The sequence below is a fragment of the Podarcis pityusensis genome (assembly GCF_964106645.2).
Source record: "Podarcis pityusensis genome assembly, chromosome: 14".
Taxonomy (NCBI): Eukaryota; Metazoa; Chordata; class Lepidosauria; order Squamata; family Lacertidae; genus Podarcis; species Podarcis pityusensis.
The window spans coordinates 37,684,176-37,701,565 of NC_138039.1; the positions used below are offsets into that span (position 1 = coordinate 37,684,176).

The 17,390-nt window shown below is 44.7% G+C and overlaps 1 protein-coding gene across 5 annotated transcripts in view; it reads left to right on the forward strand.

Moving 5' to 3' along the window:
• Positions 1–17,220, forward strand: part of CEMIP (cell migration inducing hyaluronidase 1) — a 168,297-nt gene extending 151,077 nt beyond the window's left edge. For all 5 annotated transcript variants that reach the window (XM_080980270.1, XM_080980271.1, XM_080980272.1 and 2 more), the window contains exons 18-29: positions 1,741–1,872; positions 4,795–4,830; positions 4,941–5,096; positions 6,388–6,568; positions 7,973–8,188; positions 8,361–8,572; positions 9,237–9,422; positions 11,956–12,160; positions 13,053–13,136; positions 14,097–14,254; positions 14,594–14,694; positions 15,632–17,220. In XM_080980270.1, coding sequence (XP_080836396.1) covers positions 1,741–1,872; positions 4,795–4,830; positions 4,941–5,096; positions 6,388–6,568; positions 7,973–8,188; positions 8,361–8,572; positions 9,237–9,422; positions 11,956–12,160; positions 13,053–13,136; positions 14,097–14,254; positions 14,594–14,694; positions 15,632–15,759 — 1,795 coding nt within the window. In that variant the 3' untranslated portion in view covers positions 15,760–17,220. The remainder of the gene's footprint in view (positions 1–1,740; positions 1,873–4,794; positions 4,831–4,940; positions 5,097–6,387; positions 6,569–7,972; positions 8,189–8,360; positions 8,573–9,236; positions 9,423–11,955; positions 12,161–13,052; positions 13,137–14,096; positions 14,255–14,593; positions 14,695–15,631) is intronic.
• Positions 17,221–17,390: the final 170 nt, after the last annotated feature.

Below are 17,390 nucleotides of genomic sequence, written 5' to 3' on the forward strand. Positions count from 1 at the left end.
ATATGGGGATTGAACCTGCGACCTTGGCCTTATCAGCACCCCGTTCTAACCAACTGAGCTAGTCGTCATGATTCCTTTAGCATCAGTAGCTTAAAGTTCTGCCTTAAGCTTTTGAGGTCCATAAATTGAAACACCTCACCTTAATTTGGATAATCATCTCACTTACCCTGACTCATTTCTAGCAGGGAAGGTTATTTGGGACCAGCTCCATATTTGCATCAGCGTGTAGCTTCAACTTAGGCAAGGAAAGCCTATTAATCAGGGAATTGCTTTCCCCAGCTGCAAAGGCCGCAATCTGATTGCAGTAAGCCTGCCAAAATAAGGTTAATTTTCTGGAACTCTGCAGGTTCCCCTTTCCCAGTTTAGCTCAAGAGGTTGGTTTATTAAGTGAAGCAAAGGGGCTTTCTGGATATCTGTCAGCAAATGGAGCAAATCTCTTCTGCCTGCCTTGCTGAGTCAGGAATTCTTTACTCTTTAGCGTTATCTGTACTTAACACTACTAATCCGTCACGTTTGTCCAAGCTGCATTGTGATCCACGGAGGACAACCCCTTTCACTACAGCCCAAGGCAGCTGACACACAATTCAAAGTGTTGGTGCTGACCTTTAAAGCCCTAAACGGCCTCAGTCCAGTATACCTGAAGGAGCATCTCCACCCCATCACTCAGCCCAGACACTGAGGTCAAGCACCGAGGGCCTTCTGGCGGTTCCCTCGCTGCGAGAAGCCAAGTTACAGGGAACCAGGCAGAGGGCCTTCTTGGTAGTGGCACCCGCCCTGTGGAACGCCCTCCCATCAGATGTCAAAGAGAAAAACAACTACCAGACTTTTAGTAGACATCTGAAGGCAGCCCTGTTTAGGAAAGCTTTTAATGTTTAATAGACTATTGTATTTTAACATTTTGTTGGAAGCTGTCCAGAGTGGCTGGGGACACCCAGCCAGATGGGCAGGGTATAAATAATAAATTCTAATTCTTCTTCTTCTTCTTCTTCTTCTTCTTCTTCTTCTTCTTCTTCTTCTTCTTCTTCTTCTTCTTCAGGAAAGCCTCGTTTGCTTGGAGCAGACAGGCTTTTCTTTTCCTCTAATGTTCAGTTGTAGAATTTGACTACACCTGAAAGTAGCCTAACTTGGTAGGCTGCATCTTTCTGTGGGTCCCTATCTGGTCCTTGCCTCCTCTCAGTGGACAAGCAATGCATACCCTCCAACATTTCTCCAATGAAAATAGGAACGTCTTACATCATAATAATAATATTTATATCTCGCCCATCTGACTGGGTTGCCCCAGCCACTCTGGGCAGCTTCCAAAATATAATTAAAAACATAATAAAACATTAAACGTTTAAAAAAACTCCCCTACACAGGACTGCCTTCAGATGTCTCCTAAATGTTGTCCAGTTACCTCTCTCCTTGGCTTGGGGAGGTCACATAACTCCATACCCTCCAACATTTCTCTGATGAAAATAGGGACATTCTAAGGAAAAGCAGGACATTCCAGGATTAAATCAGAACCTGGACAGCGTCTATAAATCTGGAACTGTCCCTGGAAAACAGGGGCACTTGGAGGGTCTGGGAATGTCATGGGGTGACATGGGACCTCCTGTGGTGAACATTGGTCTGTAAATATTGGAAATAAATATACAGCATGGCCATAGAAGCACCCCATGTTACCAGCTCTGAAATCTCTTGAGGGCCAGTGCTCTCCATGTTGCTGACCGCGTTTCCTTCCACCTGTTGCAATTCCAGATACAGCCCGCATAAGGACGCTGACCCTCTGAAGCCCAGAGAACCTGCTCTCATCCGACACTTCATTGCTTACAAGAACCAGGACCACGGCGCCTGGCTGAGGGGAGGAGATGTGTGGCTGGACGACTGCCAGTGAGTGTGGCCTCAGTTCAACCCTCCAGAGTTCAGCTGGGTGTTTATGGCTAGCAGAGGGCTGTGTGGCTAGGTCTGTGTTTCTTGTTTATAACGCTCCGCATCTTTCATCCGGTGGAGATGAATGCAAAGAAAGGGAACCAGGAAGAAAACAAACCAACCTTGCTGTTTTGCAGAAACAAACCCCTGAGCTCGAGGGTTGTCGAGTTGTTTGTGTGCATACGTGTGTGATCGAGACCTGTTACAATGAGCTGCGGCAGAAAAGGGACTTTAAATAAACCTTTTCTGCTTGAGCCTGAAATAAAATATAAGCAGCTGCGCCAATGGTTTTGTTTTATGTGGTAGCCTGTTATTGCCAAAAATTCCAGTGCCAGGGAGGTAAGACATAAGACAGTGCAGCATGTAGAAGGGTTGTGTAAATAACAGGCGGTTAGAGAGTCTGGAAATGGGAGCAGACGCTTCCTGTCTTCTCCTTCTCCGAGACAAGATTGTCAGGTTGTGCCCTGCAAATCTTACCTGTCTGTTGCATGGCTGCAAAGCGCCCCCCCCCCAAATCCAGCAAAGAAAACTTTTAAGAGCTTAGGATCCTTCCTTATACTGGATCAGACCATTGATCCATCTAGCTCAGCACTGTTTGCACTGGCAGGCAGCGGCAGTTCAGGGTTTCCTGCAAAGGACCACACCAGCCATAGTTGGAGATGGCAGGACTTGAACCCAGGGCCTTCTGCTACAGCCCTTCTTCAGTTAACCTCCTTGCCTTTCTCTGCCTCCGGCACTTATGCCCCTTGTTCCTTTGCTACCTGCTGCAGAGTCATATCAAAGCCATGCTTATTCTAACAGGCAGGAAGCTGCAACTTTCCACGACTTCTGCCATTGTGGAAATGGAGGGGAACCTAAAGCTGGGGCAGGGAACCTGTGGCGCTCTCAGATGTTGGCAGACTACAAATCCCATCATCCCTGACTATTGGCAATGCTGGCTGAGGCTGATGTGGAGGTGGGAGCAAAGGGCTGCAGGTTCTCAGTGTTAAAAGAGATGAGGAAGCTCTCCTGGTTGCAACCTGCCAACTCGGAGAGACGACCAGTCACATGTCTGAAGGCTTTCATTCATTTCCCCTGCAGTAATGTGCAGGGGAAGGCAGGTTTTGTGGGAAAGGGAGCCACTGGAACACTGCTCTCCAACAAATTCAATTTATATGGTACAACCCCAAATTTGGGGGGCCTGCGCCAATGGCAGCCAGTGCCCACAGGGACTGGTAGCGCAGAAGGCAGGGGCAACAGCCGCCATTGCTGCAGGGAGTGGGCAGTGCCAGCTAATTCTGACAGAGCAATGGCGCATGTCACTCAAGAGACAAATGCTTAGCAGTTGTCTCTCTATGCAGCTTTGATTTCACGCCACTGTTTTCAGGTGAGAACCATACCTGGGCATTTCCTTGCTCCAGACTCAATACCGATAGCTGCAAAAATTGCTTTTTGATGCATGTTGATGATGCTGAATTAATGATCCTGAACTATCACCTGCGTTTGCAGGTAACGCTAAGCCCAACCACGATCTGTAGCCAAGGTTGTTCTTAGCTACAGATTGTGGTAGAGAAAGAGGCAGCTGAACCAATATCCTGGGTTCAGACAATATGCCAGGCCAAATCTCACCTAAAAAGACTTGCGGGAGGAATAAAGTGAGTTCACGCTCCTCTCTGGAGGCCAGCATGTTTGAGTGGTCCTGGTATGCCATAGTTTGGCTTTCTGTGACGACTGAACAAAGCCAGAGTACCATACAAATAAGTAAAATTTGAGAAGGGTTATCTAACACTGCAGCCACATGTGGTTGCTTCCAACTTTTTTCCTGTTTAGATGTCTTCTCCCTGCTGCCCCAAACATCCTCATAGCCAAGCTAATATCTCAAACCCTTCAGCAGAGCACAGAAGTATTTTCCATGTTGTTAAGTTTTTGGCAGCGTTTATTTCGGCAAAGTTCAAATCAGCCCCCAGCTCTCGTAACCTAGCGTTTTATAGACGTGGGGGTCTAGCCATTTTAATATTTGTTACTGTAATATATTACACCAGAACAATAGATGCTAATGTGAATTGCAACACTCGACATCTTTCAACACTGACTAGACGGCCACAGAAGCTGCAGGAATTCTGCGCAAGCGGTAGTCGTGTGACGTCTCTGCCCTCTTGTGGCGTAATAGCACCAGTGAAAGCAAATCTCTTTCGCCCCTCTGCTGTGCTTTCAATAAGTCACATTTATAATTGCCCTCTGTTCAGAGACATTTCTGCAGTCTGTGGAATTACTCCAGAGCAGGGATAGACAAATGTTTCCATTTGTTTCTCTCAGTTCCCTATTTTTCCAGTCTTCAGTTGTCTACATTTCCACATCAGTTTTAGATTTTATATCCTCATGAAAATTCATTAGTGTGTTAGTATGAATTTGTCCCTAATACAGTGGTACCTCGGGTTAAGTACTTAATTCGTTCCGGAGGTCTGTTCTTAACCTGAAACTGTTCTTAACCTGAAGCACCACTTTAGCTAATGGGGCCTCCCGCTGCCACCGCGCTGCCAGAGCCCAATTTCTGTTCTTATCCTGAAGCAAAGTTCTTAACCTGAAGCACCATTTCTGGGTTAGTGGAGTGTGTAACCTGAAGCGTATGTAACCTGAAGCATATGTAACCCGAGGTACCACTGTATACAATTTTTGTAAAGCCCATTTCCCTAATATTTTTTCATGTTGCTTTCACTGCTATGTGCATTTTCAAGCACACTTTATGCACCTTAAGAAAAGCAAATGCCTCTATTTCTACATAATAGATGGGGGAGGGGAATAACCCGCATTGAAAGAAGGTGACCCAGTTTGTCATGTGCCAAAGCCTGGTCTTGAACCCAAGACCCACCAGGCATCTGTTCTAAAGTTCTCTTTTCCTTGCAGGTTTGCTGACAACGGCATCGGGCTCACTTTGGCCAGGTAAGTGCTCCTGGCGCTTCTACGTTTTCTTGTATTTTCACTTGCATAAGATGTTGAAAGCAGGATTTGACCAAAGCACTTCTGCTAACGTGCGATTCCATCCCTTCTAGTGGCGGAACATTCCCACACGACGACGGATCAAAGCAAGAGATAAAGAACAGCCTCTTTGTAGGTGAAAGTGGAAACCCAGGGACAGAAACAATGGACAACAATGTCTGGGGACCTGGAGGCCTGGACCACAGCGGACGGACTCTTCCCATTGGCCAGTGCGTCTTCAGTTTCTGTATTTTCCATTTTGTTCAGGTTTCCAGTAGCGTATAGGGCTTTGCTTCCCCCCCCCACCCCAAATCACTGTGGACGGAGAAAAGGAAAAAGCTTTCTCCTCCCTCTCTCATAACACTAGAAGTGAGACATTCAGCCAAGCTGAATCTTGGTAGATTGAGGATGGACAAAAGAAAGTACCTTTTCACAAAGTATGTAGGCTTTGGCCAATATTCTCTTTCTGCTAGTGCAAGGGTTCTTAGGCCAGAGGACAGATGAATTTTATGTTGTGCAACAGAGGGAATCTTGTGGTGCAGAGTGCACTATTTCACAATAGGTAAAGGTAAAGGGACCCCTGACCATTAGGTCCAGTCATGACTGACTCTGGGGTTGCGGCGCTCATCTCGCTTTATTGGCCGAGGGAGCCAGCGTACAGCTTCCGGATCATGTGGCCAGCATGACTAAGCCGCTTCTGGCGAACCAGAGCAGCGCACAGAAACGCCGCTTACCTTCCCACCGGAGTGGTACCTATTTATCTACACAGCCCCACCCGCATCCCTATTTCACAATAGTTACCAGCAAACTACTTGTGCATTCTCTTGTGCAACCACGTCCCACAGGCCCAAACATTTCACCAGTGGAACAAGCATTCTGCTGAGGGACTCTTAACTTTGCGTTATGTTGGATGCAACCCATCTTCTCCACCCCCTCCCCCTATTCCAGAGTTGGTATTTAGGGTTTGGCTTCATGCCCAGTAGGCTCTGGAGCGTCCTGGCCAATTTAAAACCACCTCCGACAAAGAGCCGCATTTTTATTTCACGTCTTTTAATGGCTCTGTGTTTAATGTTGTATTTCGGAGCTCATTAAGTCTCTGTTTTGGGATGTTATCCCTGCAATGACTGACTGACTGAATGAGTAATAAAAGCAGCTGACCACTTAAGAGACCGGAGACCAAGCTCAAATTTTGCTTTTGATTGGCTTTCGGATATTATTCCTTTTTTTAGGTCAGTGGCCTAACTTTCCCGCAAAGCTCCTTCTAAGAATGCCAAGCAAATATGTATGATCTGCCAAGGCATGAGAGACCCTGAGTTGAACTTGTTAAGAATCACAAGGTTTTCCTCATGTATATAAAAAGACCCAGCAGATTATAGAAGCTAGTTTTTCCAGTGGAGTGTGGAATTGTCAGCTGATGCTCATGTATAGCTACAATGCAATATATGTTTACAGTGGCAATTCACTGCAAGGAGATTAATAGCTTCCCCTCTTTTTTCTTTTCTTTTAAAAAATGTGCTTTAGGAATTTCCCAATTAGAGGCATTCAGTTTTACGATGGGCCCATCAATGTCCAGAACTGCACCTTCCGAAAGTTTGCCGCGTTGGAAGGCCGTCACACCAGCGCTTTGGCGTTCCGCCTCAACAATGTTTGGCAGAGCTGCCCCAACAACAATGTCACAAACGTATTCTTTGAGGACGTCCCGGTGAGTTGGCTTTCAACGCGAGCTCACGGTCGCAGGGCTCAGTGCATGCAGAGGGAGGACATTTTGCAACAGAAGAATCGCATTCCATCATTGGCCACCTTCTGAGGGTCACATGGCAGTGGTGGGCGGGGCAACAGGTGCACCTCATATTTCTGTACAGTGGGCTGTAATCTAGCCATACAAAAGTCAGAGGTTCCTACATGTACATCTCTCCAGGAAAGCAAGAGGCCTTATTACAGTTAAAGGACACAGTCCAGCCAGGCTAAGGAACTGGAGAAATGCAAGGACTGGAGAGGGGGGTGGTCTGTGAGGAAGATGATACCTGGAAGAAGGTGGGGCATAAAGAGAGTCCTGAGGACAAGAAGCCGTTTGCTCCTGGGCCTGAGGTTCTCCACCCTTGGCTTAGCAAAATTATTATTATTAGTGAATTTAGTATTACAGTCGTACCTTGGAAGTCGAACAGAATCCGTTCTGGAAGTCCGTTTGACTTCCAAAACGTTCGGAAACCAAAGCATGGCTTCTGATTGGCTGCAGGAAGCTCCTGCAGCCAATCAGAAGCCACAGAAGCCCCGTCGGACATTCGGGTTCCAAAGAACATTTGCAAACCAGAACACTCACTTCCGGGTTTGCAGTGTTTGGGAGCCAAAACCGTCCGAGTACCAAGGCGTTCGGGATCCAAGGTACGACTGTATTGCTATTACTATTATTTATTACATTTATTAGTCATTTTAAGCAATACATACATACATACATACATACATACGCACATACATAAAAACTAGCATTTTTTAAAAAAACCGCTACATTAAACTTCCCACCCATGCAAAAAGCCAGATAGTAAAAAGCCAAAGGCCTTATTAAAAAGGATTCTTTTTGCCTGACATCTAAAGATATGTAACACTGGCATCAGGAAAACTTCCCTGGGGAGAACATTCGACAAGCGGGATGCCACCATTGAGAAGGGCGGTTCTCATGTTGCTGCTCGCCAGACCTCGCATGGAGGGGGCACACAAAGAAGGGTCTCAGATGACAATTTCAGGGTCCGGCTGAGTTCATGTGGGGAGAGACTTCCCTTGAGGTCTTGCACCATATAAGACTTCATAGGTCCAAGCCAGAGCTTCAAATTGGGCCTGGAAATTAATTGGCAGGATTTCAGAATGGGTAGCCCTCAAGCTGTTTTGAACTCCACGATCAGTCCCAGAGTCCATGGCCAAGATTCCAGGACAACTCACACAGGGCTGCCGTGTTCTTTTCAGGGCACAAATGGACTGCAGAAAAATAGGGAGCTTCTGTGTTAAGCTCTGAATTTTTTTTTGGCGGGGGGGGGGGGATAGCTCCAAGAAGTTACTAAGCTATCGGTTCAGAATTAATTGGTTAATGTGTCATATTTTCCCTTCTGTTCAGATAACCTCTCGAGTGTTTTTCGGAGAACCAGGACCTTGGTTCAATGGGCTGGATATGGATGGGGATAAAACATCTGTTTTCCATGATGTTGATGGCTCTGTATCTGAATATCCTGGGTCCTATCTTATAAAGGAAGATAATTGGCTGATTAGGCACCCAGACTGTATTGATGTCCCTGACTGGAGGGGTTCTATCTGTAGCGGTCGATATGCACAGGTAAGACTGATGGGCGTGTTCAGAATTTGGATCTTGCTGGCTTACAGTTCTTTCGCATTTCTGATCTTGACAGCAGATCATTGCTGTGGGGTTACTGGTCTCTTCCCTATGCATGTTCTTCTTCCTTAAAGCTCTTAAAAATGAAGTAAGTTTTGCTTTGCTTTGACTTCAGGTGTACATCCAAGCCTACAAATCAGCCAACCTGAGAATGAAAATAATAAAAAACGACCATTACGGGCATCCTCTGTACTTGGAGGGGGCTCTGAGTAAGAGTGCCCACTACCAGCAATATCAGCCTGTGATCACTCTGCAAAAGGGCTACACCATCCATTGGGACAAGACTGCTCCCGAGGAACTGGCAATCTGGCTCATTAACTTCAACAAGTGAGTGTGTGGCCCGTAAAAAACAGCATTTCGATTGAGGAATATAGCTTCAAGTTGCTAAAGAAAGCCGGGGTGTGTGATGATGATGTTATAATAGCCACTGCATTCTTCCAGGCCTGACATCATTGTTCCAGGAAACCCTCTGCAAGTTTTACCATCTTCTCACCTAAACATCCAAGTCCCCTTAGAATGGATGTAAAGAAGTCATGAGATAAATATTTGAGGCACTGCGTGGGCCAAGTTAATCCCTGACTCATAGAAGGTGGTGGCTCGCTACAGAGAAATTGCTCTGTATTGCTATAAGGGATCTTTAGGTTCTTTGGAATTGACTCTGCCCAACATGTAAACATTTAGCCCAGCCATGTCCAAAGTCCGTTTGGGGGGCCTAATCTGGCCCGCCAGTCGATTTAATCTGGCCCCCGTGGCAGTATATGTCCTGCGGCAAAATCCTTAAAAAAGCAACTTCAATCCTAAAAAGCTCAACAACTTCACGTGCGTTCACTTAATCAAATCTGGCCCTCTTTGAATTTTTTTTAGCCAGTTTGCAAGTAAATTTATTTTATTTTTGGAGTGAGTGGAATTTGACTTGCGACATGTTCCAGAAAAATCATAGTCTCAGAGCTTGGGGTTGTTATTGTTGCAATCATCATCATTATTGTTTTAGGAATGATTGGATCCAAGTTGGGCTTTGCTATCCTAAAGGGACGACATTCTCCATTCTCTCCGACATCCACGATCGCCTTTTGAAGAAAACCAGCAAAACAGGGACATTCTACCAGGCTCATGAGATGGACAAGCTTGAGTATCGATATGCTTCCAAGGGACACTACTATTGGGATGAGGACACTGGGTAAGGAAACAGCAAGCATGCCCCCCGTGTCCTAAAGCTCTCTGAAGCACACAATTGCTTTGGAGGATTGTAGAGATGTGTTGGGTACAAGGTTGTTTTTAATGGATGCACAAATGACATCCTCGTGTCTAGTCTATATGCCATCTTTCAGATTCAGCTCCGGTGGCAATTTCCCTGTCTTTGGTGATCATTACTCTTCAACAAGTAAAGCCATGCCATTTTGGGTCCCTCTTAACTTGTTGCAGAGTTTTGACCACCTTGTCATATGGAATGATCGATTTGCATAAGAACGTAAATTGGGGATCAGCCCAACGGCCAAGTTCAGCATCCAGATGACCCAATGGGAAGCCCATGAAGAGAATTTGAGCACAACAGTGCTATCGCTGCTTGCAATTCCCAGAAATTCAGAGACACACTACTTTTGACAAATGGAGGTGGAGCATAACCATTATGGCTAGTAACCACTGTAGCCACGATTTCCTTTGTACCCTCTCCGTTTTTAAAATAATGGGGGCCTAATGGTATCATCATTGGGACGCGGGTGGCACTGCCAACCTAGCAGTTCGAAAGCACATCACAGTGCAAGTAGATAAATAGATACTGCTCTGGCGGGAAGGTAAACAGCGTTTCTGTGTGCTGCTCTGGTTCGCCAGAAGCGGCTTAGTCATGCTGGCCACATGACCCGGAAGCTGTACGCTGGCTCCCTCGGCCAATAAAGCGAGATGAGCGCCGCAACTCCAGAGTCGGCCACGACTGGACCTAATTGTCAGGGGTTCCTTTACCCTTTACCTTTAATGGTATCCTCAAGCACTGTGCATAGGACACTTATACAGAATCAGACCATTGCATACCATCCAAATTTCTCCTATGAAAACAGGGACTTCCTATTCCATTTTTATTATTCCCTGCCCATTTGCACTAGGTTGCCCCAGCCACTCTGGGTGGCTTCCAACATATATAAAAACACAATAAAACATTTAAAAAACTGCCCTAAACAGGGCTACCTTCAGATGTCTTCTGAAGGTTGTATAGTTACTTGTCTCCTTAGCTCGCAGGTTGCATAACTCCATGCCCTCCAACATTTCTCTGATGAAAATAGGGACGTCCTAAGGAAAAGCAGGACATTCCAGGATCAAATCAGAAACCAGAATGGCTTCTGTAAATACGGAACTGTCGCTGGAAAATAGGGACACTTGGAGGGTTTGCCATTGGCCCCTCTAGTTCAGTACTGTCTACATTGACTGGCAGCAGCTCTCCGTGGCTTTGGGCAGGGAATCGCTCTGGGGCTGACCTGGAGATACTGCCAGGGATTTAACCTGGGACCTTCTGTGTGCAGTGCAATGCTCCACTACTGAACTGTGGTCCCACCGCAAAAGAGAAGTGACAGTCACTTTGTTACGTCTGGACCATCGGATTGGCAGCAGGGAACCAGCGGTAGCTGGGCAGCCAGTTAATGGGGTGCTGGCACTAGCAGTGAGCTGCAGTGTGCGTGGCAGATCACTGTGCCTGCTGGTCTTCAGCCACCTGCTATCTTCATTTCCTCAAAAATGCCTTCGTGCCTACGTGGGGCCTGGGGCCACTTGGAGGAAATGAAAATGGGAGAGAGCTGGAGCTTTGGCTGCCGGAGAACTTTGCTTCATGCCAAGCTGCCCATAAAGTGTTGTTTTGTTTAAAACAAGCAGGCTGCAGTGATAACATGGAAAAGTGGAGGTCATTGACTGTAGCAATAAGGATTAGATAAATAAGAAGATCAGCCCCGATACCCAAAACTTTTGAAAGGAAAAAGCTGGCCATCAGTGGCATTGAAGGGATTGGGGGCCGGCTGGGAGATTTAGTCCAAAACAGCTGGAGGGTGCCTAGCTGGTACTGACTGTCTTACATAAAAAGGTAAAGGGGCCCCTGACCATTAGGTCCAGAGCAGCGCACGGAAACGCCATTTACCTTCCCGCCAGAGCGGTACCTATTTATCTACTTGCACTTTGACGTGCTTTCGAACTGCTAGGTTGGCAGGAGCTGGGACCGAGCAACGGGAGCTCACCCCGTCACGGGGATTCGAACTGCCGACCTTCTGATCAGCAAGTCCTAGGCTTTGTGGTTTAACCCGCAGCGCCACCTGCGTCCCTGCCTGTCCTCCATACACACTTGTAAATGTCAAATTTCTTGAGCAGCCTCTAATAGTATGAGATGTAGTAGTTGCACCTGGAAGTGAGAATGATGCATCGGCGAATACCTGCCTGGGATGGATAAATAGAAATGCTTCTATCAATGGGCCACATAATTCATTTAAAGTATGCTCAATGCACATATAAAGCTCCCCCCCCCCCAAAAAAAAAGATGTTTTCCCCTTCCAGAGATACAGTTCCAACATCCTTAACAAACCGGTTCCCAGGATTCTTTGGCAAGAGCAATGCGCTTTAATGGTGCAGTGGAAGGGTTTAATATCTGCCATTTCCAGGATGAGCTTCATCCCGTTCCAGCTACGGCGGAGTCACAGAGTCAGGGACGCTCACGGCTCTTCCATCTTTTCCCAAAGGTTGCTGTTTCTCAAGTTAAAGGCTCAGCACGAAAAGGAGCCATTTGCCTTCTGCTCCGTCAGAGGTTGCGAGCGAATCAGGATCAAGGCCAACATCCCCAGGAAAGCAGGGTCCAGCGACTGCCAAGCGAGAGCCTACCCAAAATATGAGGAGCAACCTTCGGTGGATGTGCCAATGCCCAAAAAGTTGCCAAGCACACACCTGGTAAAGTAGCTGATTTACTGTTGCCATTTTCCTGGGTCTTTGTTTCCGATTAAATCAGTGGATAATTTTCCTTCTGGAAGCTCATCAAACATACAGTGGTACCTCTGGTTGTGAACGGGATCTGTTCCAGAGGCCCATTCACAACATGAAAGGAACGCAACCCGCAGCGGCGCATCTACGCATGCGCAGGTTGCAATTTGCCGCTTCTGCGCATGACGTCATTTTGCGCATCTGTGAGTGGCGAAACCCGGAAGTAACCCTTTCCGGTACTTCTGGGTCGCCGCAGGACACAACCTGAAAAAACGTAACATGAAGCAAATGTAACATGAGGTGTGACTGTACTTCAGTCCCATTTTATGGGCAAAGTCTTAGTTTGCCCAAAGTGGAAAATCAACATTGCTGTTGAGAAACTAGGAAGCTGCTACGTACTGAATTAGACCATTAGTCCACCTAGTGTAATATTGGCTACACTGGCTGGAAGCAACTCTCCAGGGTTTCATCTTTTCTGTGTGCTACCTTTCCAAGGGTCGGGGGGGGGGAGAGATACCTGGGATTATACCTTTAGGGTAGGGGGAGCAGTGTACAACAGCTCTCCTCCACTGGCTGTCAGAAGCTATTGAAAGAGGGAGTCCAGAATGCGCTCTATTTGCCTCCAAACGTTCTGAATGTCCCTTGTCAGATTTGTAGATCACTCCACGTAAGACTCCCCAAAAATTGCCAAGGAGTTAAATTTCTGGCAAGACATAAACTGGGGACGCCTCATTTGAAATAATGAACCACAAAATGTGTGAGTGTAACTGCCAGAATAAATGTATGTTTGGAAAAAGCATGTCTAGAAGAATGGTTTTGAAAGTCAATAGATATACCAACTTTATTTTCTGTTTGAAACCAGAACAAGGACCATTTTGTAGAACTGAAGCTGGACAGCTACAAGACCAAATACTTCCATCTCAGGGATGATTTTGCGTATATCTCAGTAAGTCTTTCTTTGCTCTTGAGTAATGTGCTGTATTTTTGACACACACTATGTTTTAGAAACTTTTCATTATATTTTAACATAGCCAAAAATCGTCTTCTATGGGACACAATTTGTAACAGAATATATATAAAATATGCAGTTGAGGAAAGAAACTCAAAATAATTGAGAAAACTAACAGATCTAACAAAGGCTTATCTGGAAGAATCTATATTTCTTCCTGAATTCTTTTAAAGTACTGTTGAATGGAATCTGAATGGATTTCGTATTACTAGCAAGGCAAGTTGATATTTAGAATTGGGGTTAATTTTCTACCAAATCATAATTAAAGCTGGACTTTGATGTTTGATTTTATACATGAACACACGCTCCTTGGTTGGTATAAATATTATTTTTTTTACATTTCGCTGCAATTTGGAACCAGTCTTATTTTCATAGCAGCAATAAACTTGCTGCCAGTTTGTGGCTTTCTTGTCCTAATGCCCAACAAGACTGCCTTAGAATCAAAGGGGGTGGGGAGGAATATCCTGTAAGTTTTTAATATGCCATTATTACTCAGTGCTTTGGTCTGTTGGGACATCTTGCCAGCCTGTTTTGCCACATCATTTTCTAGCAATACTTTTGAGCATTACTTGTTCAAAAATAAGTTTTATGGGGTTGCTAGATACTTTATATTTCATCTCCCTGCCCCCTTTCCATCAGTGTTTCCAGATGCTTAATACATATGAAAATGAGGTGTGTGAAATACATAAATTTTGACTAATTTCCAGTGTTGCACCTTAAATCAACAACACAAACGTAAAAGTTTGAAAATTTTCGTATTTCGAGGTCTGCCTCTTTTTCTTTTCTTTTCTTTCATATACAATATTTCAAATCAGCCTCTACTTCTGAAAATCCAAGACTATCAACTGTTACTGCTCTGGTCTCCCTGATAACAGCAAGAACTGATTTGTTTCCCAGGTTGACGGCAGGAAGTTTTATCTCTCTGAAGATGGTATCCAAGTAGTTGTGATCAATGGGCATGATGGGAGATTTGTTGACCGGATGAGTTTCAAAAACTCCGTTCTACAAGGAATCCCAGCACAGATGATCAACTATGTCAATAACATTCGGGAAAAGTAAGTTAATGAGAAATGAGGGCATTCAAGTTCTGGGAAAGTGGAAAACCTAGTGGTTGTAGACGTAGCCTAACAAGCCATATGCTGTCGTATAGCAGCCATGTGATTTTCTCATTGCTCCTGCAAACATTATACATACCAACCATTTCTGATAACAGATGTAAGGTGACCTAATTGGATCTGCTTGTTAAACTTCAGAATAAATTATGCATGCCTGGCGAGACATGATTGAATTGATACAGGGACCAGCACCCCAGAGTTGCACAACTGGTAGCTTTTACCAAATTAAATCACTCAGTGGAAGAATAAATGGTTTATGGATGCCTTTGTCTCCTGTAGTTCTATAGTGGTGATGACATCTAAAGGAAGGTTCATTTCAAGAGGTCCGTGGACTACTGTCCTGGAGAAACTTGGAGCACAGAGGGGCTTTAAATTGAAAGGTAAGTAGCTATTTTATAAAAGAACCTTTGTTAAAAGTGTTGATTGTTTCAGTTTACTGTGTTCTTCAATCTTTGGCCCCCAGGTGATCATCCTTCACCGCTGGCTAGGGATGAGGGGAGCTGTAGTCCAACAGCTGGGGACCACAGGACAGAGGGCTAGAGGAAGTGTTGTACCACTTCAGATTTCAGGCTCAGCAGAACTGAGCTGCTGGATCTCCATTGAGTTTAAAGATGCGAAGGCTTAGAGAACTCATGGGGAGAACAGTACCTCAAAAGCAAAATAATTTTTAGGAAGGGAGAATACCTCTTTAACGAAACAGGCAGCACACCTTTGGGCTTTTGTGTTGGAATGGCACTCTGAAATAAGATACTGAAATCAGGCGGTGGTTGTTTTTTATTTAATGACCCTCAGAATTATTTTTGGCATCCCCAAGCGTGCTTGCTTTTTTGTTGCCAAAGTTTGGGTTCTTCTCATTTGGGCAAGACTTCAGTTTTCAGAGAGAGGCTTTCATGCTTTGAATAGCTTCTTTGCCTCTGTTCCTTAGCCATGCCTGCATCCTCTTGCCCTTGGTGGGATCTTTCCTGATCTACATTATACATTCTAGCCGAGCTTCCATTATTGTGGTTTTAAGCATTCTCCAAACTTCATGGAGATAAGTGACCCCCTGACTTTATCATTCAACTTCCTTTTTTTAAAAACCAGTACCTTCATTTTTGAGAAGCCTCCCATTTTGAAGTTAAAGGTGACTATGTTGGACTTTCTTGGCAGCTGTCCACCTACAGACATGTTGTATTTGATAGAACCATGATCACAGTTCCCAATCATACACCAGGTTCTCAGCACCATTAAAAATTATGTCCATGGTTGTCTCCTTTCTTGCTGGTTCCAAAGCAGTCATTTGGCGGTTCTCAACTATCCTTCTTTCCTTTCATTCAGATAAAATGGGTTTTGTTGGATACAAAGGCACCTTCCGGCCCTTCTGGGTTACGCTGAAGACAGATGACGAAGCAGTGAGGATTTTCCAAGCTCTGCCAGTTCCAGTGGTAAAGAAAATGAAACTGTGAGAAAGTGACCTGCATTGTGTGTTCCTGCTCATTAGCACGCCCTCAATGGAAAATGCATTGAGGTACATGGCGTGCTCAAGATGTAGTATATTTTGATGATGTACATAGAAGAAACCTTATTGTGAATGGGTTAAATGGCCACATCAGACAACCAACATTCCGTAGGCAGTCCAGGATACAGTTAGTAATAGCTCTGTTCCTCTCACAAGCGTATTTGTGATAAGAAAGGTTTGATTTCACATCATGTTGCCTTGGTGTACTGCAATGGTCTCCTTCATGTCTGTCCGTAGGAGTCTCAGGTTTTGAATCAGTAGAAATGTACAAAGTGTTCCTTCTCCGGTCTCAACTTTCCAGTCTCAACTTTCAGACACCTACTCAGGAAAAAACATGCACTTCTAAGTTGAGCTCCTGGCTATGTATATATGAAAATGTAAGCAGAAGTCAGTATCAGACACAACGGCAAAAACTGAAAATGCTTTGTTGATCTCCTCACAAACTTTCTGGTGTGCTGGCATTCAGTGTCAGCAGGACACTTCATAAGCACCGACTGATATCCTATTTTTGCCTGCGCATCAGCGATCCACTGAATACCTGAATGCCGCAGTTGTACAGGGTATTGCAGAGGTTGCTGGATCTTCACAAAGAGTCCCTTGTGACAAAGGACCAAATCACTGTGGCCAAGGATCAGCTTATGAAGGACAAATGCTATCAGTTTCTCAAAAAAAAAAATTGTGCTTGGGCTTCCTGTTACCAGCTACTTTTATTAATAAAAAAGCACATCAAAGTATGTCCCCTCACCCTGCCAATATGTAACTGCTTCAGAAGTGAGGCTGTCACCCAGAAAGGTTTTTTTAAAAAAGAATTAAAAAGGGAGGAGAAAATATTTATGGGTCATCAACAAACTGCCTTCAATGTGTGCTCTTTTTTAACTGAGTGACTGATTGGTCTCTACTAGTAACTGACCATTCGCAATCTGTAAAATTGATTTTCAAAGGTTGCATTGTAGAAATACTGCTTTCTGAGAGCCTTGGGGAGGGTTGTGTGTTGTGTGTGTGTTCGTCACTCCAAGTATTCTACCCGAAATAGCTGGTCCTTTTTCGGAACTAGATGTATAGTGTTTTGTATATTTTCTTAAAGCTCCTGCTGAAAAAGATTTAATTTTCTATTAATTTATTGCAAAAGGCACAAAGAAGATTAAAGCTGAAGAGATAAATGCTGTTATGGGAATTATTATTTTTTTGTACAATAGGGTAAGGTCATGGAAATGTTTCTTCAGCTAATCTGCTTTGCACTTGAAAACTTCAAAGGGCTGCAGAATGTGGCACTTCCCTTGGCAGCCAGTTTTGTATGAGGACAAAAACTCTTGGAATGTTACTTCCAAATGTTTTCGCTTACAACTTAATTAACATTTAGTTGTTTGGAATACACATTTATTGGAATAAAATTTCAATGCAACTCTTACATGCGTGTGTACCGTTTACTTGTGTTGGATTATTTTATCACAATGAACTGATACCACAGACCATCATCACCCAAAAACAATTGATCTAAACCTGCCAGCAAAATGCATATTGTCAGTCTAAGGATGGTGTCATGTCACTTAGACCCTACCGCAAAGGTGCGTAGCATCA